This window comes from Mustela nivalis, assembly GCF_964662115.1.
Source record: "Mustela nivalis genome assembly, chromosome: 14".
NCBI classification, from domain to species: domain Eukaryota; kingdom Metazoa; phylum Chordata; class Mammalia; order Carnivora; family Mustelidae; genus Mustela; species Mustela nivalis.
Window position 1 is genome coordinate 82,684,016 of NC_139033.1, and position 19,611 is coordinate 82,703,626.

The 19,611-nt window shown below is 45.6% G+C and overlaps 1 protein-coding gene across 13 annotated transcripts in view; it reads right to left on the reverse strand.

The window, feature by feature from the left end:
• Positions 1–19,611, reverse strand: part of LOC309847437 (melanoma antigen preferentially expressed in tumors-like) — a 55,303-nt gene that overhangs the window by 26,079 nt on the left and 9,613 nt on the right. For 2 of the 13 annotated variants that reach the window (XM_082697685.1, XM_082697684.1), the window contains 5 exons: positions 12,997–14,060; positions 10,381–10,683; positions 9,388–9,978; positions 7,628–8,492; positions 4,769–5,629 (listed from right to left, as the gene is read on the reverse strand). In XM_082697685.1, coding sequence (XP_082553811.1) covers positions 7,967–8,492; positions 9,388–9,978; positions 10,381–10,670 — 1,407 coding nt within the window. In that variant the 5' untranslated portion in view covers positions 10,671–10,683; positions 12,997–14,060 and the 3' untranslated portion in view covers positions 4,769–5,629; positions 7,628–7,966. Of the gene's footprint in view, positions 1–4,768; positions 5,630–7,627; positions 8,493–9,387; positions 9,979–10,380; positions 10,684–12,996; positions 14,061–14,744; positions 14,855–16,461; positions 16,907–19,611 lie in introns of those variants that run through there. The other 11 variants (XM_082697688.1, XM_082697687.1, XM_082697691.1 and 8 more) reach the window with 11 other exon arrangements.

Genomic DNA, 19,611 nt, shown 5'->3' on the forward strand with positions numbered 1-19,611 from the left:
TCAGATCTGTATCCCTGGGGCTAATAATACATTAAATGTTAATAAAAAATTAAAAATAAAATAAAATGCAAAAAGATTATCTATTTGCAAGTAGGATCATCACATATATAGAAAACCATAAAGACTCCACAAAAATCTACTAAAACAAATTCAGTAAACTTACAGGATATGATATCAACATACAAAAATTCTCATTTCTAAAGACTAAGGAATGAACTGGAGCACCTGGGTGGCTCAATGGGTTATAGCCTCTGCCTTTGGCTCAGGTCATGATCCCAGGCTCCTGGAATTGAGGCCTGCATTGGGCTCTCTGCTCAGCAGGGAGCCTGCTTCCTTCTCTTTCTCTGCCTTCCTCTCTGCCTAGTTGTGATCTCTGTCTGTCAAATAAATAAATAAAATCTTTAAAAAAAAAAGACTAAGGAGGGGCGCCTGGGTGGCTCAGTGGGTTAAGCCGCTGCCTTCGGCTCAGGTCATGATCTCAGGGTCCTGGGATCGAGTCCCGCATCAGGCTCTCTGATCAGAAGGGAGCCTGCTTCCTCCTCTCTCTCTCTGCCTGCCTCTCTGCCTACTTGTAATCTCTCTCTGTCAAATAAATAAATAAAATCTTTAAAAAAAAAAAAAAAAAGACTAAGGAATGAACTATCAAAAAAGGAAATTAAGAAAACAATTACATTTACAATAACAAGAATAAACAACAACAGAATAAAATACATAGGAAATAATAAAAGAAGTATAAGACTTCTATGTGTTGAACATTATAAAACATTGATGAACATTTTCAAAGACACAAATAAATGGAAAGACATTTTCAAAGACACAAATGAGTGGAAAGACATTAAATTTATTAAATTATTAACTATCTTTCCATTTATGTGTTTTTGAAAATTTCCTTCATCAATGTTTTATAATGTTTGTAGACTGGAAAAATATCGTTAATATGTCCATAACACTCAAAGCAATGTACATATTTATTGTAACCCTTACCAAAATCTTTCTAATGACACCTTTTACACATATGGAAAAATTGAAATAGAATTCGTATGGAACCATGAAATACCACAAATACCAAAGTAATCTTGAGAACAATAAAACTGGAGACATAATGCTTTCTGGTCTGAAATTACATTACATAACAACCAAACCACATAAAAGCAGACAAACCAATGGAACAGAAGAGAGAATCCAGAAATAAGTCCACACATTTATAGCCAACTGATGTTCCGCAAGGATGCTAAGAACACACAATGGAGATAGGACACTCTTCAACAAATGGTTTTGAGAAAACTGGATATCCACATTCAAAAGAATGAAATTATATCCCTATCCCACACCATACACAAAAATCACCTCAAATGAGTTAAAGAATTAAACCTCAGGCCTGAAACTACAAAACTCCTAAAAGGAAATGGGAAAAACATCTTGATATTCGTCTTGGCCATAACTTCTTAGATGGGACACCAAATTACAGGCAGCAAAAGCAGAAACCGACAAATGGGACTACATGAAATTAAAAAGATTCTGCATATCACAGGAAACCACCATGTGAAAAGGCAACCCATTCAATGGGAAAAAATGTTTGCAAACCATATATCCAATAAGGCATTAATATTCAAAATATATGAGGAACTCCTATAACTCAACACTAAAAATATAAATAACCTGATTTAAAATGGGCAAAATACCTAAATGTCACTTCTTTAAAGAAGAAATTCAAATGGCTTACAGGGACTTGAAAAAGTTCTCAACATCTCTCATCAGGGAAATGTAAGTCAAAACCACAGTGAGGTTTCACATCACGCCTGCTCAGTTGGGTACTATCAAAAAGACAAAAATAGTTTGTCAAGATCTGGAAAAAGGGAGCCCTCATACACTGCTGATGGGAATACGAATTAGTACAAACACTGAAAACAGTATGGAGATTCCGCAAAAAATTAAAAGAACTATCAAGTGATCTAGTAATCCCATTTCTAGGTAAATATTTCAAAAGAGTTGATAGCTGCACTCTCGTATTCTTTGCAGCACTATTTAAACTATAGAAATAACCTAAATATCTCTCAGTGGATGAAAGGATAAAGATTATCATGTTTCCTTTATCCATTCATGTAAGTATGTTTTTATTTATTTATGTATGTTTCCTTAAATAGGAAATCCTGCCATTTGTGACAAAACGAATGGAGCTGGAGGACAGTATGCTAAGCAAAATGAACAAGACACAGAAGAGAAATACACTGCATGATTTCACATGTGGAGTCTAAAATATTCTAAATTTGGGGCACCTGAGTAGCTCAGTCAGTTAAGGGTCTGCCCTTGGCTTGGGGTCCTGAGGTCCTGGGCTCGAGTCCTGCATCGGGCTCCCAGCTTGGCGGGGGTCTACTTTTCCTTCTCCCCAACTTGTACATGCACATGCTCTTTCTCTCTCTCAAATAAAAATATTTTTAAAAATAAAATAAAATATTCAACTTCATAGAATGAAGAGTAGAATGGTGGTGGCTGGGAGTGGGGAGGGGGGAAATGTGAAGATGTTGGTCAGAATACAAAGTTTCAACTATACAAGATGAATAATTTCTGGAGATCTAATGTATGTACCTCATGGTGCCAATAGTTAACAATACTGTTATTTTATGCATGTAATTTGCTAAGAGGACACATCCTAAATGTTCTCCCTAAATACACACACTACCTAAGTAACATGTGTATTAATTAGCTTGACTGTGGTGATCATTTCACAATATACCCACATATTGCAAATGCCAAATGTATAACTTAAATATATGCAATTTTTATATGCCAAAATCATCCCAATAAAGCTGTTTTAAGAAACACTAAAGGATTATAAAAAAGCACCATGGACAACTATATGCCAACAAATTAGATAACCTAGAAAAAAATGGACAAATTCCTGCAAACATAAAACCTACTAAGACTAAATCATGAAGAAACTGAAGTTCTGAATAGATCTAGAACTTTTAAGGAGACTGAAACCATCAGAAAGCTTCCAGCAAAGAAAAACCCAGGACCAGTTGGTTTCACTGGTAAATTCTACCAAGCATTTAAAGAACTGACACCAATGTTTCATAAATGCTTCCCAAAAATTGAAAAGAAAGGAAAACTTCCCAACTCATGCTATAAGGCAAGCATTACCCTGACACTTAAGGACAGACACTACAAAACTGAAACTACAGGGGTGGCCCAGTGGGTTAAAGACTTTGCCTTCGGCTCAGGTCATGATCCCAGGGTCCTGGGTTTGAGCCCCGCATCGGGCTCTCTGCTCAGCCTCTCTGCTCCCTCTCTACTTGTAATCTCTGTCTGTCCAATAAATAAATAAAATCTTTAAAAAAAAATTGAAACTACAGACCAATGTCCTTCAAGAATAATGATTCTAAAATCAATAAAATACTAGCAAATTCAATTTAACAACATTTAAAAATGATTATACATCATAACCAAATGGAATTTATCCCCAGAAAGCAAGGATGTTTCAACATTCAACAATTAATAAATGCAACCCACATTAGTATCATGAAGAGGTAAAGCTCAAATGATCATTTCAACTGATGTGTATCTAACAAAATCTAATACCCTTTCATGATAAAAAGAAACAGTCAATAAACTAGGACTAGAAACAGACTACCTCAATGTAATAAACACCCATAAGGAAATACCACATGTAACGTTGAACTCAATGGTGAAAGACTGAAAGCTTTTCCCCTAAGATCAGGAATAAGACAAGCATGTCTGCTTTCAATACTTCTACACAACACTGTACTAGAAATTCAAGACCGTACGGTTAGCCCAATAAAAATATAAAATAAAAGGAAGAAATAAAGTTCTATCTCCTTGTAAAGTTGTAGGATACAAAAATCTGTTTTATTTCTATACACTGATCATGAACCACCAAAAAAATTTAAAAAACACTTCCATTTACAATAGCATCAAAAACAATAAATACTTTGGAATAAAATGAACCATGGAGGTGATAGATCTGTACACTGGAAACTACAAAATTATAAAACAGGAATAAACTAAAGAAGACCTACAGAAATAGATATGCTATGTTCATGAACCAGAGAACTTCATATCAAGATGACCATATTACATTAGAAGTTGAACTGTGTCCCTCAGAAAGATTACTTGGCAGCCGAATTCCTGGTACTTGTGGATGTGACGCTATTTGGAAATAAGTCTTTACAGATGCAATCCATTAATAGGAGATCATACATGATTACACTGGCCCCTAATGCTGTATGACTGGTGTCCTAATCAAAATCTGGACACAGGCAAGGAGGAAGGCCAACCATGTGAGATGACAGTAAAGACTGTAGTCACGCTGCTGCTACCAAAAGGTCTAAGAGGCAAGGAAGGAACATATGCTAGAGATTTCAGAGAGAGCATAACCCTGCCAATACCTTGATTTCACAATTCTAGTCTCCAAAACTGTGAAAGAATAAAATTTGTTATTTTAAGCCACTTCATTATGGCAGAGGGGGAATGGGAAATTACTGTACAGAGACTATCTGGAGTGAAGAAGTTTTGGAAAATAGTGGTTCTGGTTGCAAAAAACACTGTGGATGTAACATGCCATTGAATTATACACCTAAAACAGGTTAATTTCCATAGACGGAATAGAAAAAGTTATCAGTTAGAACTTTTTCAATAGAAAAAGTTATACACGAAGCACCAAGCCCAGAGAGTTCCACACGGAATCTTACTAAACTTCAAGGCTTTCAGAGGCTATAGATTTCCTTTGCTATCTGAAAGTAGAGCATTCTTTTTTTTTTTTTTTTAAAGATTTTATTTATTTGAGGGGCGCCTGGGTGGCTCAGTGGGTTAAGCTTCTGCCTTCGGCTCAGGTCATGATTTCAGGGTCCTGGGATGGAGCCCCACATCGGGCTCTCTGCTGAGCAGGGAGCCTGTTTTCCCCCTTCCTCTGCCTGCCTCTCTGCCTACTTGTGATCTCTGTCAAATAAATAAATAAAATCTTTAAAAAAAAAAGATTTTATTTATTTGAGAGACTGAGTGTGTGTGCACAAGTGGGGGGAGCAGTGGGCAGAGGGAGAAGCAGGCCCCCCAACATGGGGCTCGAGCCTAGGACCCTGGGACCACAACCTGAGCCGAAGGCAGATGCCTAACCAACTGAGACACCCTGGTACCCTGATCTTTGAAAAGTAGAGCATTATGAAAACTTTCATAAGCTGAAATGTTTGTGTAAAGCAAAGCAGCTGCCATTAATTTATATGGAAAACATTTTAGTGTTCCCAGACCCAAAAAGTAACCTCTCCTAGGCTTGTCTGACATCTCAGCACACACCTTGCTAACAAAAGCACAAAATAAACCAAGAAAAAGCACACACACTCACAGACATGGTTCACAGCTATGGTGGCTTGACGAGATGTGGAGCAGAGTTCCAGGGTGGGGTGGAGGGGGGTGCACTCGGCAGGGCCACTCTCGCAACCTGGGGTGTGCGCTGCCTCTATGATGACCTGCTGCAAAACAAACGCTGAATGCTATTTTCGCTTTTTACATAAAAGTGAAAATCCTCTTCGAATTTCTTTTGCTTAGCGGAAACAGGGACAAATGGAGGTCTTTTGCACAAGTGGCATCACACAAATTTTCAAAAAGCGGGGCACACCTGTATATAGGAAAAAAACAAAACCACAGAAGTGGGACACACTGAAACATCACCCTGAATAAAGCAGCATCATTTCAAACTGCCATATGCTGAAGGCACAGCTTACACCACCAGGAATGAGACAAGGACACCCACTCTCGCTCATCATGGCATTGGAGGTCCTAGGCAGGGGGATAAGGAATGACAATCTTAACAGAGAAACAGAATCTGAAATTAGCAAATCAAACTGCTGCGATTAGAGACAGAGAAAACACAAAAGTATAAATTATTAGAAATAACAGAAGGAAATGAAGTGGGCCCAGAAAGTTAAAGGCAGTTCTTGGGAAGTAATCTGGGACAGGGAGTTGGGTGGAGAGGAGACATGTGCTTAGGTGTCACCATTTATTATGAAGAAAAAATTGGAACAATTCCTCTCCACTATGCTGCCCTCCACCTTAATCAACTTTGCTCCAGCTCAGTTGCTTTTCCTCCAGGGGACTCTAAGCAAAAGGCTACTCCATGAGAAAGGATTCTCCCTTTTCACCATCAAAGGGTTTAACGTATCCTTCATCCTCTGTCTCTCCTTGATTCCTTCTCACATTTCTCCTCTCATTTCTCTGCCTGGAGTGGGGGCTTCCCTAGCTCTTCTGATATCTGGATGCTTTTCCACACACACCTATCAGCTACTGGTATATTTACAGAGAATCCTCAATTCCTGCATCTCCCCTCACCAACTCCCTCAAAGCAAAAACAAAAACAAAAACAAAAAAACCAGCCACTGTTAAGGAAAACCCCAGTTCTACCTCCCTCATGGGGAAAAACCCAGTTCTTTGCTGCTGGGAGTCTTTCTCCTGGGTCTCCTATACGCCTCACAGAAAACACTGCACTTCTAACACTTCTGGTCACCAAAATGTGTGGGGATTCGTCCCAGCAACAAAAACTAAGTCACACCGTATCTCCAATACCATGCACCTGGAGAGAATGGCGGATCCCAGCTGAAGAGATCAGTCCCACAAGACTGCCCCCGCCCTACTTCAGATGCCCAAGAGCAAGTAGTTAAGCCCCCAGCTTACTCACCACTTGTCTGATCTGGCTACAAATCAGAGGCGCTCCCATGACCCCCTCCCTCAAGTTGGATTAATTTGCTGGAGTGGCTCACAGATCTCACAGAAACACTTACTATTACCAGTTTATGAAAAGATGATAAATAGGATGGATGAAGAGCCAGATGAAGAGATACATATGGTGAGGTCTGAAGGGAGAGGATCCAAGTGCAGGAGCTTCTGTTCTTGCGGCGTTGGGGTACATCTCTCCATACCCCTACTACTGGGGTTGTATGGAGGTTTCCTCATGTAGGTGTATCAACTCACTCCCGTTTCCAGTCCCTCTTCCCCCTCTGGAAAATGAGGCAGGGGCTGAAAATTCCAAGCTAATCATGGTTTGGTCTTTCAGGGGACCAGCCCCACCTGGGAGCCATCTGATTGCCCAGCCTAAAGCGTGTCATTAGAACAAAAAATGATCCTAGTATTCTTTTCACTTAGGAATGCATGTACTAGGGTTTCAAGAGCCCTGTGTCAGGGGTAGGGGTCAAAGGCCAAATGTTGGGACAAAGGATACTTCTAGAGTTGTTATTAGGAAATGACACTGCTTTCAGAAGCTCTGCGTCAGGAGCTGAGGACAGACCAATACATATGCTCAACCATCCCAGTCCCCTGACTCTGGTAACCCCTCGCCATACTGGTATTCTCATGGCACTCCTCTGAAAGCAGCTTTCTTAGGGGTTTGGTGACCTGTTTAGTGGTACCCATCCCTTTCAAAGCTAAGTTCTTTGAAAGCAGACACCTTGAATGTTTACACTCTTCCTCAATAAGAGCAGCTTCGGAACAGGAAGTCGACAAATATCTGAACAAAGAGGTGAACAAAAACTATGTACTGAGCACCTACATTCATCTATTCCCTTGACGAAAATGTCAGTGATCCCACCTTATTTTAAAAAAAGTGTTTTGAAAAGAAACTCACCCAACTGCGTGGTGTTCAAAGTGGGAATGCTGAAGCAAAATGAAAGGGAAACTGGGTAAACAGACCAGAAGGAAAAGTGCTGGGAGACTCTCTCTTTTTATATCCAGCACCAAAACAGCACCTCCAGGATCGATTTTTGACCACAGTGCTTGTCGACGTAATGAGTAAGGGAGCCCCAGTTGGATCCAGAAATAGGAGTCCCCACCACAGTGTTTGTCATTTTATCTTGTTTTCCTAGTTTTCTTCAAAGCCACACCATCCTCAGGAAATCCACTGCCACAGCTCCAGGATCCACTGCTGCCCCTCTTTCCCATCAGGTCAGCTGTGCATTCTCATAAGTCAGGCCACTGAGGTCGCGTTCGTCAACTCCATGTCGGCCCGCTGTAGTGCCTGCAACATTTCCTGCAACTTGGCATGCACACGGGCGAGCTCCACTCTGTTGAGGTTCCCCCACCTGTATTCATCCAAGTACACAACACACTCAGCAGGGACAGGGTACTGCACACGCTTCAGCTCCTTCAGCCCCGCTAAGCGCTGCAGCACGTTCATGATGCCTGAGGTGGAGATGACATTGTCGTAGAACACCAGAGAGCGGAGGCGAGAGCAGCAGCACAGGGCAGGCAGCAGGGCTCGGAGCTGGGCTTCCTTCAACCGGCAGCTTCTCAAGTTCAGGTGCTGCAGAGTGCCTGACACCTCCCCCAGCAGAACCTCGAGGGGCCCAGGAACCATTTGGGATAGATTATTGCCACAGAGGACCAACTCCTTCAGGTGGGTGGCATGAATGCTCTGGGATAAGTAAGTGATGTCATTCTCAGTAAGCCTACATCCATTAATCACCAGTGTCTCTAGTGGTTTTTGCAGGCCACTGTGGAGAGACAAACACTATTTACTGCTTGGAAATTGGAGTGTACACTAGATGTATTTGGAAAAGATCCAGAAATCTGGCCTGAGAAATTTGCACTACGCCTACCTCAGTCTGGATGCAAATGGTGGGAGCCATCTTCCGCAGCAGTTAAGAACACAGAGCATGGAGTGAAACATTTCTCCATTCCCCACAGGACCTCTCTATTTTCAGAGTATGGTGTCAGGCACCCCTCTAAGCTTCCTAACAAGCCACCTCAACACAGTTATCACTCATGCTCCATAAAATGTAGAATTAATGAAATTTAGATGTAACTCCTACTCATGCTAAGGCCTAGATTCTACTCGGTAGAAGGTTCAGGAAGATGGTTCCCCATACTTCTATTTACTCAAAGACCTGTGCCCCAGGAGAACAGCTGCCTATTCCAGGGTATACCACAGAGAAATCTGAGAGACATTTATGAGGAGAGTCAGTTCACCAAATCAGCTCAGCTTAGATGTTGTGGGGGGCAGTTTCCTCCCTCAAACACCACCCTCTCACAACTTACCATCCTTATTCACCTTCTCTACATAAACTCTAGACAGGTTTTTTTCAAGGTTGCATATCCATTCTTAGCTAACTGCTTGGCACAGACTAACCGCATGAATGAATGAATGAATGGAGTAAGCGAATGAATGAGTGGATGAGATGACAATTTCAGACCTGCCTCTTTCTCTTCTATAGCAGCCACCAGCCCCTTGCTGGCCCAGGACCACGGCCCTGGAGTCTGGGTCCAGCAGCAACTCTATGGACTCACAGAAGGGAAGCCCAGGCTTGTCTCTGCTCCAATGCAGCAATGCCCAGAGCGGCGTCCAGGAGCCCTGGCCTGGTACCTTCAGAGGACTTGCCGCACACTCACCTCAGCATCTTCTGTAGCTGGCCTGAGAGACAGCCAAAGATGAGATGGAGCTTCTGGAGGTGGCCCAGTGGACTCAGCAAGGAGAAACAGTCTGCAGGGAAATCCCAGGGGATGTCGTTCATGATGAGGTGGCCCAGGTTGCTCATCTGCCCTACATGGGTGAAGAACTGGATCAGGTCCGAGCGGAAGCAGAACCTGCTCCTGTGATGAAGCCTCACCTCTCGGATGGTCTCCAGCTCCAGCATTCCCAGGATCTCGACGAGGCTGCGCAACGGCACCTGGTTGATGACCAGGGTCCGACAGCGGAGGCGCAGACAGCCATGGCTCTTCTCAACTCTCTGCAGTATGTATGAGGGGAACCCCGACAGGTGGAAGAAGCCGAACAAACCGCCGAGGAAAAGGTCTGTGTGGATTTCCACAGGTTCTCGGTGATGCGGAGGTTGTTCTTTGGAATTGGGCGCCAGCGGGTCTGCCTCCGGCTCTTCCAGCATGTGAGTGATGACAAAGGGGGCAGGAGTCGTCTCAGAGCACTCCTCCCAGTTGGAGTGCTCAAAGTCATGGGTAAAATCCAGCACCTTCAGCTTCGATCTCCTGCAGGGAATGAGAAGGATAGTAGAGACTGGGACTTTCAGGCCAGTACAGCAGGGCTGGGAGACCAGCAGCAGTGAACCCTGGGAAGGGCCGCTGGGCCAGCCAGCAGCCCTGCCTGCTGCTCTGCACCATGCGTTCAAAGGGCCCTCCTCAGTGCCCACCTTTTTATACACTCTGGGGATACTCCCCGGAAACCTAGCCACCCCCTTAACCACCTCAGCAGCGTGATCGGCTCTGAACTGCACCAGGGCTCTCTTCTCAGAGGGACCCTGAGCAATGGCTCAAGGCTTCCCAATGATTGACACTGTACCTGGTGGCACATGCCTGGGCCCCACATCCCTGAATCCAACTCCCACTTCCTCAGTCACTGCGCCACTATCAGCACCCTGTCTCTCCAGTTACCTGGGGCAAGCAGCACTGGTAGGAACCAATTCCAGCCCATCTAGGACAGCTTCCAAGAGGTCTTGAGTTATTGACTGATCTCTTAACGATCCAAGACGGAGGCAGGGGAAGGGCCAGGCCTGCACCATTGCTGTCACAGTCTTCGTGTGTCCCCCATCAAAAGCTGCTGTGGACAGTGTTGGGAAGAGGCCCACAGGGAGCTTCTCCAGGGCACGGACAGCTGAGTCCTCATCATTCAGGAGGCTCTGTGCTGCAAGATCCAAGAGGCTGAGAGGGTCTTGTCCACTCATCTCCACTGACCTGCTGCAAGGTAAGGGAAAATCCTCAGTGTATTTTCATGGTGCTCAGCCCTCCCTCTTTTGGGCCAGGACAACCCAGCCTCCACCACCCTTCTTAGTGAGATCCCCGGAGGTCCCCTACCCTCCTTCCATCCTACCACTTCTAGTTCTAAATCTGGAGCATGCTCTCTCTCTCTGCTAGTGGCACCGGTGTCCCTTACCCTGATCCCAGCTGCTGAAAGGAGAGTAATTAGGCTTTATCTCTGTTCCTTACTGAGCTTCACAGAGCATAAATTTTTCCAAAGTTAGTTTCTCAAACCTTCCCCAAGATCACCACCATCTCCAACATGATTTTAAGGACTGGACAACCATCTCTTTCCCTAGTCCAGTGGCAAGAGGTCAGGTCCTGAGCTTTTGTTTGCCTTCTCTGGCAAGCAGGCCTTACTAAAACGGTAATGGCAACTTTCCACATGTTCAGATATGGATTCCTTTCTGCTCTATACAGTGCATTCCTACTCACAATCCACCAGGCTTCAATGCAAATCAGAGACAAGAAAATTATTTTCAAAAAATCAGAAAGATCTAAAACTCCTCTTATGGTGCTAGTAAAAATTTGACCCAAAATGTCAGAGAAAGGTAAGAGAAAGGAAAATTAAAGCACCATTCCAAGTGTAAGTAGATACAACAGTCCTGAATAAACTACTACTAAACAGAACGAAGCAGTATCTCATAACCAAGCAGAATCACAGAGCATTTCTTCCAGGAACAAAAGGGGAGTGACACACTGGAGAATCTATTAGTGAACCTCTGATTACACTTGGATGACTGAACATGAGTGCTCTGAGCTGCCACTTGAAAACCCAAATGAAATAAAGGAAGAAGAAGAAAAAAAAAAAAAGAAAAAAAAAAAAAAGAAAGAAAGGAAGAGCTAAAACCAGGTCAGAGAGAAGTTAGACACCCCTGCTCTTTAAGAAAAAGGCAAGTTTTGGAATCTAGAAAAAGGTGGATCAGAGGAACCAGTGTTTGGACTACAGAAGCTAAAACCTCAGCCTGTGTGGATGGTGAAGTCAGAAATCAATTGCAGAACCCACAAAGGCCTCAGGAATGACACCCACAAGCAGGGCCCTGGGCAAGGGCCAGAGCGCTTGGCCAGCCCTGTGGTAACAGTCTCTACAAACATAAGGAACATATGCATTTCCCTCCACCCCAGCACAGTCAGCAATCCACACCTGGGCCCCACCTCTCTCTAGTTCCCACCCTGACTGTGCTCTGCCACTCCCTGGAGCCTCTCTCAGCCCTCGCTCTACAGCAGGCTGCTCTTCCCAAGGGAACGAGGGGACTGTGAGAGAGCTGGTTTGGTAAATGATGATTTTAACCATCAAAACTCTGGACTATGACCCGACTGAGCATTTTCCGCCTATGTATGTGTGAGAAGGGGTACCTGCTCAGAGCTGAGGCCCAGTAGGCAGCACCAGGCCCCTGTCACAATCCACTAATTGTTCTGAAGGCAGAGCTCGTCTGAAGGAGGCAGGGCCCTGGCTGCAGAAGTAGCTATGTCTAAAGCCTCCTCCCATGCTTCTGAAATGGCCCACTTCTTTGAAGGAACATTCCAAGAGAAACCATGTCTGGGACCCTCAGGGCATCTCTGCCCTTGCCCCTCCTTCATGACCCTCTCACTTGGTTAAGACTAAGTCCAAATACCAAACCCTTCAAGGGGGGTGTATATTCTACTGACATCTGCACAAGACACAGAGAAGAGATTCCCCAGAACTCAGGCAGTGAAAACTCCTCATGCTCTCAATCTCCCTTCCCCTCCCCTAAGCCTGTCAGCCTTCCTGCCAAATGGCTTCCCTGGGAGAAGCCGTTCACACCTCCAGCTTCTCCCCACTGAAGCCCCTAAGCATCTCCCTGCTGCGCCCTCCTGAAGGACCTTCACCAACTTCCCTCTATACTGGAGAAAGATGCTATAAACACATATTCAACGTGTCACACTGATTTTCTTAAAGCCTTCTCCTAGGTTCCAATGCATCGATTCTCCTCATCTTGTCTTTTCTTCATTATTCATTGTAGATTCCCTTCAAGGTCCCTACCACTCTGCTGTCCTTGCTAGCATGCCAGGTGGCCTGGCTCACACCCCATCTCCGAAGCGTCTGAGCCCCTGCACCCTGTGCCTCTTGCAGAGAGGGCTGTGGCACAATGAGGCAAGGGAGTACTGAGCCCCTAAATGGATCCCTTGGGAGTCAAATTTATTCCTCTCTATCCCCTGGTTTAAAAGCAGCTCTATCTCTCCTAATCTGGGTCAATTACTCCCACCAAGACGGGGGCTCCTTTTTCTTACCAGTTGGGTGCTGGACACAAAGAGGATAAAGTGTTCAGGCACAGCTACAGCTTCTAACCCAGCAGGATCTTCCGCTTCACAATGGACGGTGGCTGAACCCAACCAACTTTATGACTTCGTGGGTTTGACAGAACTTCCCTCATGACAAGCAGTTCTGGCCATAGGGTCATGTCGTGTCTGATGGCCCTCTGCCAGGCCCACTAGCACTACAGGAACTGCTTTATAAGCATGAGTCACCTCTGCAGACTTCGTGGCCTGGCTCCAGACCCCTAAGAAGGTACCTTTTCCTACCACTGGTACCCCCAGTCCCCTCAGATTGGCGCCATCTTGTGGCCCAAGCACAATGGCTGCTTTCACGTCAGCTTAGACTTTGCTCCTCTGCGGAGAACGTTCCTAGTCTGGGATACACTCGAAGTCACAGTCTTTTTGGGCCCATTGGTGGCTCAGTCAGTTAAGTGTCTAACTTCAGCTCAGGTCATGATCTCCAGGTCCGAGGATCCAGCCCAGTGTCCGGCTCCATGCTTAGAGGGGAGTCAGCTTCTCCCTCTGCCCCTCCCAATTCCCTTGCTCATGTACACAAGCGCACTCTCCAATACACCTTAAAAAAATGGGGCAGTCTTTTGTGTCTGGAATACAGGCCAAAAAAGTGTTCCAATATGGAATATGTTGTCTCTAAAACCTGAAGAATCCTACCAGGTGTCATGCTTCCTTCTTTGCCACGGGAGGTGCAAGTTGTGATAATTCATCTTTTCCTTTGGATGGTATGACCCAGCATGTCCTGGGGCACTCCAAGCTCTTCTCGTGCAGCAGATCCCTGAATCTTCAAAGGCACGTCTCCAAGGATGCAATGCATGTTTCTTATCAAGGCTTCCAACATGCCAGCCATTTCTCACTAATCTCGCTTGAATGGCATGCAAGTCAGAGTGGTGAACTGGTGTGATGTTCTGTGGATGCCCGGTTGTAGGTTGTCCAGATCTCTCTTCCTGACAGAGGCAGGAAGGGCATAATCTTGGGGCAAAATTAAACATAGACTCTCACCTGTTCCATGTGAAAGCAGATGGTACCTGACAGGGACAGAAATGAACACATTTGCCATTTAACATTTGTATACCATATACCCGAGATTTCATTAATCCGGCTCAAGCAAGGCAAGCCTATCTGGAGCAGCAGCTTCAGCTGGGGCTACTATCTGTGTGACTTTACAAAAATCTTGGCCAACTTCCAGGATAAACCTGCTTTCTGCAGGGACAGACTGCTGAATTAAATGAAAATATGACAAGGTCCACCACTCCAGCCCTTTGCATCCTTAAGAATGACAAAATTATCTGTCATTCCTCCCACCATGTGATACTGTTAACTATCTTGACCAGGAATGGAAACAGGTACAGAGACCTCCACTTGGCCTCTCCTTTCACGATAGTTCTTATCTCACAGATAAAAGACCCAATCTGGGTGCTGCATTGACTTCCAAATATTCTATTCCAATCAGGTGTTTGCAAACTGGGCAATGACACAGGGTTACCACTGTGAGCTGGATCCTGACCCAGAATTCTATTTATTATCTGGCTCTCTAGAGCCACCCCCCCCCCAATTCTAACAGTGGGGCACAATTATGTTTTGCACATCCAGACAGTAATATTGACTCTGACTCTATGTCCAAAAATACATAATTTATTTATATATTGCCCCTCTCCCTGGTCTGTTCCTCAAACTGCTTGTATATTCCAGTTCCCCTTGTTTACATTTACCCATGTGTGGTAAGAAAGAATCGCCCAAAATGACAATGATTCTTGCCTCCTGGTATCCATTCATGCCCTTGTGAAGGCCCCCGCCGCACTGAATAAAGCAGACCTGTGATCATCTGTAGAAATTACAGTGTGTGACTTCCAAAATTAGGTCATAAAAGGCACTGTGACTTCCACCGTGCTTCCCCCTGGATCACTTGCTTTCGTGTCACAGAGACACCCAAATGGCACTATGGAAAGGCCCATGTGGCAAGTAATGAAGGGCTTTTGTCAAAAACTGACTGGGCATGTGAGGGAGCTGCCTTGAAAGTGGGTATCCAGGCCCAACTGAACCTTCAAATGACTGCAGCCCCAGTCCTCAGACACACCAATGAGCCAGCACTATCCAGCTAAGCCACAGAAACCATGTGAGATAAGAACAAAAATAATGAATTAGGCTGCAAAATTTGGGGCTTACTTATTGCACACCATCAGGTAACTAAAATACTGAGTAAACGTGTATAAATTCCCTTGAGAAAATATTGAGTCCCCTTGCCATAGACTTTTGTGGTCCTTTAAGGTGTGGTTCCTTTATCTCCCTTCTTAGCCTAAGCACATCTCCTGCTGTGTTATGCTGGGACAAGCCCCACTTACATGCCAGGAGGGAAAGTGGGAAAGACAGCAAGAAAAGCATATTTTGTCTTAGTGAAAATGCCCCTGCAATGTATTCAAATAGAAGATTTAGTGGGATTTTTTTTTAGGGGGGGACTTTTTTTTTCAGGTAGGCTCCACACCCAGCATGGGGCCTGAATTCACCACCCTGAGATCAAGACCAGGGCGGAGACAAAGTGGGACGCTTAACCAGATAACTGAGCCACCCAGGCACCTCAATATTTTAGTTTTTAATAGGGTGGGTTGGCTCACTTACTTCCTATCAGAGCGTTAAGGAGAATCTGTGAATTTCAGATCATGGGTCTTCAATGCAGGTAACTCTATCAATAGGCCAGGGTGCCATTCCTTCCCAGCCAGGATGATTTTGGTATAGCAGACCTGCCCTGATTGGGAATTCAACCTCCTTTGGAACTCTACTTCCCTGCAGATTAAATCCCAGCCAGACCCTTAGCTCCGCCCCCCGCCCCCCCCTCCACATCCTTCCCCCTCCACCCCCCAAGATGAAGGCCTCTTTGTTTGCTACCAAGGAGATCCTGAGGGTGGCTTCCAATTGCCAATTGGCTCTCTGCCTCTATCCTTCCCTATGGCGTCAACCCTGCCTAGCACTAACCATTCATTCAATCCCACAGTTCTCTTTTCCTAATTACTAACTGGTCATGCTTTCCGAAATGATTCACCTAGTGCGCTGCCTAGTGCACTCCCTTCTGTGGGCATCCTATCCCAATTCACCACCAGTTCAAGCTCTAACTTTGGGGCCGCCATCTTGTGCCTGGGCTACCTGAGCTCCACCCCCTTCCACCAGTGACGGCTCCTAATGCCAGCAGGTGGTGAGCTGCGTCCAGAGGCAGGGCATGGCCAGGTGTCAGGGTCAGCCCACCCTTGTAGGTCCCAATGGTGGAAACTGGGCCTCTCGGGTGCACTCTGTTCCACTGCGTTGGGGGCAGTCTCCGGAAGGCACCCCCCCCCGCCCAACCCGTGGCGTTCTTTGGTCAAGGGTAAGAGGCAGCGCAAGTGGTTACAGCAAGAAAGAACTGCTACCTTGGCCCTGGGATAAGAAGTCTGCACCCACCTGGAAGTCCGCCCACTCGACTTTCCTTTGGAACCTCTCCAGATCCCCCATCAAGCAAAGGACACAGGAAGCGTCCCGCATCCTGCGCAGCCACCTCAACCGCAGGAGAACGTAGGAAGCCCGGGGCCCAGGCAGCATCACATTCCGGCTTCCTGAGGCCTCCTTGGCGCGGGAGCCCTGGGCTCCTGTTCCACATTTTGACGCCCCACAGACCCCAGAGCCTACTAGACAGCTGAAAAGGGCGACCTGGGGATTGAAAGCACTCTCAAAGGACCGGAAGGCAATACTCGGAGCCTAACTGCATCTCTCGAAGTTTCCTGAGGCGCGGGCAGCTTTCTGAGTCACAAGGGCGCGGAAGGCTTCCTGAGTCACGTGGGGCATGGGCTGAGAAGAGGGTTGGCGGCCTCACATAGGTCACGTGGGCAGGGCCCCCTCCCCCTCACGCTGGATCACGGGAGAAGCAGGGCCGGCCCAGCTCCCCACGCCTTCTATGGGTCACGTGGTCAGGGTGGGTCCTGCTTCCTGCTAAGGGGAACTTGGGAGATGGGGCGGGGCCTGCTCCCTTAAAGGGATCTTGGGGCCTGATCGCTTCATCCTGCTCACGTGGGCGGGACCTCGTTTTGTCATTTGGGATCACATGTGCGGTGGCGGTTAGGTCCTGCTCGGCTCACCCCTTGTCTCCTGGTTGGCGAGTGTGCTGGGAAGGGCCGAGAAGTAGCCTCGGACTGCAGTCTGCGGGTCATATCACCAGTTGGGGCTTGGAAACCTGGAGGGCTGAGTGAGATAGGGTCCCAGGAAATAGGGGTGCACAGATCCACCCTACAGTGACCTATTGAGGATCATGAGGACACCAGGTGCCCTTCTGGGCATTCTTAATGATGTGGTCAATAGATTACAAAGGAATCACTCACTTTTTCATTCATTTTTGTGAAGATGATGCTTTCATGTTCTCTTCCAGCTTAACCCCAGCTGTGGCCTTGACCTGGGCTTGAGGCAGGACTGAAATCAGGGATCAGAGAGATTAGCCTGGAGGCTACACTCTCACCCCCAGTGGGGGAGAGATGACAGTAGGGGCACCTGTACCCCCATCTGTGAGTTCTCAGACCTGTTCTTACATCCTCTAGGTTTCTAGAATTAGGTTGCACAGACTCTGCTGCTCCCAGGATCTGGGACCAGGACCAGGACCAGGACACTCCTTACTTCCCTATGTCAGGGACCCCTCCTTTTTGTAGGCCTGAGTGTCTCTGTTAGAACCATCACCCCTGGGTTTTATTTTGGTTTCTTGATGGCCTTAGACGTTCTGAATCATTTTGTTTCAAAGCGAACATCCCCTTTCCCACTGAGCTCACTGGAGCCCCAACTGTGGCCTTTGAGGACATGGAGAAAGAAAATGTTTAAACATTAGATGATAAGAAGCACCTTGGGTGAAGATATAGAAGCACCCTTCTTGAGTACCTGTCCAGCTCCCTGCAGAACCCAAGAGATGTTCCTTCTGTGGGCATCCTCGTGGTTACCTCTTATAAACCAAAAAACCTCAACTAAAATAATTTGCAGCAGCTGAGGCTGGGCACCCTCCTCTGACCTTGGCTCTTACCCAGAACCCCAAACCTCTCTCCTTCACCAGAATAAATCCAACTTCAATAGTCTGCAGGTATAATGTATTCTGTCTTCACAGGGGACAGAGGAGAAGTTCCCAGGGTAATGGCAGTGAGCGAAACCTCATTCCACTAGTGCTCCATGAGCCAATCTCCCCTTCCTTTCCCCAGCCTGTCAGCCTGGACATGCTCCTTTATTGGCAGGAGCCATTCACATCTCTAGATTCTCCCAAAAGAAACTCCAAATTAGGGACGCCTGGGTGGCTCAGCTGGTTAAGTGTCTGCCTTCAGCTCAGATCACAATCCCAGAGTCCTGGGATCGCGTCCCAAATAGGGTTCCCTGCTCAACAAGAGAAGCAGAGAGTCTGCTTCTCCCTCTGCTGCACTCTCTCCCTCTCTGTCAAATAAATAAAATCTTAAAAAACAAAACAAAAAAGGAAAAACTCTAAATGATCTCCCCACTCAGCACCAGCAGGAGCCTCTCAGATGCACCTCTTCCAGTTGAGGTGGATGTTGTAAATAGCATGCCATTTTACCTGCCACACTGATTTTCTCATGACCTTAAGTTCCAATGCAGCTTTTCCTCTCAATTTTTAGTCCAAAGCCTATCAGTCTCTGCCCAGCAAGATATGGGGGATGGGGGAACTAAGGTCTTTGATTTCCCCTGGACTTACTAAATTTCAGACACTTTTCCTAATCTAGGTACCTCGGGATTTCAGGCACCAACTGTGGCATGAACTTGGCACATGATCAAGGTCAGGGAGTTGGAAAAGAGACTTCAAGTTTCAGAGACCTGCTGGAAAAGAGACTTCAAGTATACACTTGGTGTATAAGGCAAAACAAAAACAAAAAAACTGAAAACCAGTGGGAGGAAAATGATTAATTGATGCTATTGTTAAAATTGGTTCTCCGTAGGGAGGAAAATTAAGACAGACTCTGTACCACACGGCATTAAGAAAGAAACCCAAAGGGGATTAGAGTAAAGCTATAAAGATAATGAGTAATCTGCAGGCGAACATTTTTTTCTGTAACCTGGAGGTGCTGCTTGAGCATGGCACTAAGCAAAGGGGAAGCAAGTCAGTGAATATCAAACTAAAATTTTCCATCCAAAAAGATCAAAGAGACAATTGTAAATGCCAGATTATAAACTGGGACAATAAATTTTTAAGGCAGTTGATTAAGGTCTGGGAAATGAGAAAACCACAATCAAGAGAGGGAAAATGGATCTCATGGAAACATACAGACATATACATGGGCAGCTCCCAGAAGGCTAAAGGGTAAAGGCCAAAAGCACGCCTTCATGGTAATAACAATGCTGAAAATTTCTGAGTACTGAAATACTGAAAATACTGAAGTTTCGCCTACAGACAAGCAAATGGAAAACAAGTGTACATCTTGATGGGTTCTCACCAACTGAACTCTGCTGTGTGACTAACACTCAGATAAAGAATTAGAATGTGACCATGGTTCCATTTCTTAGGCATCAGATTTTTAAGAGAAACTCCCATGTGATTCTAACAAGCAGTAAGATTTCTAGAAGTATTACACAGGGCAG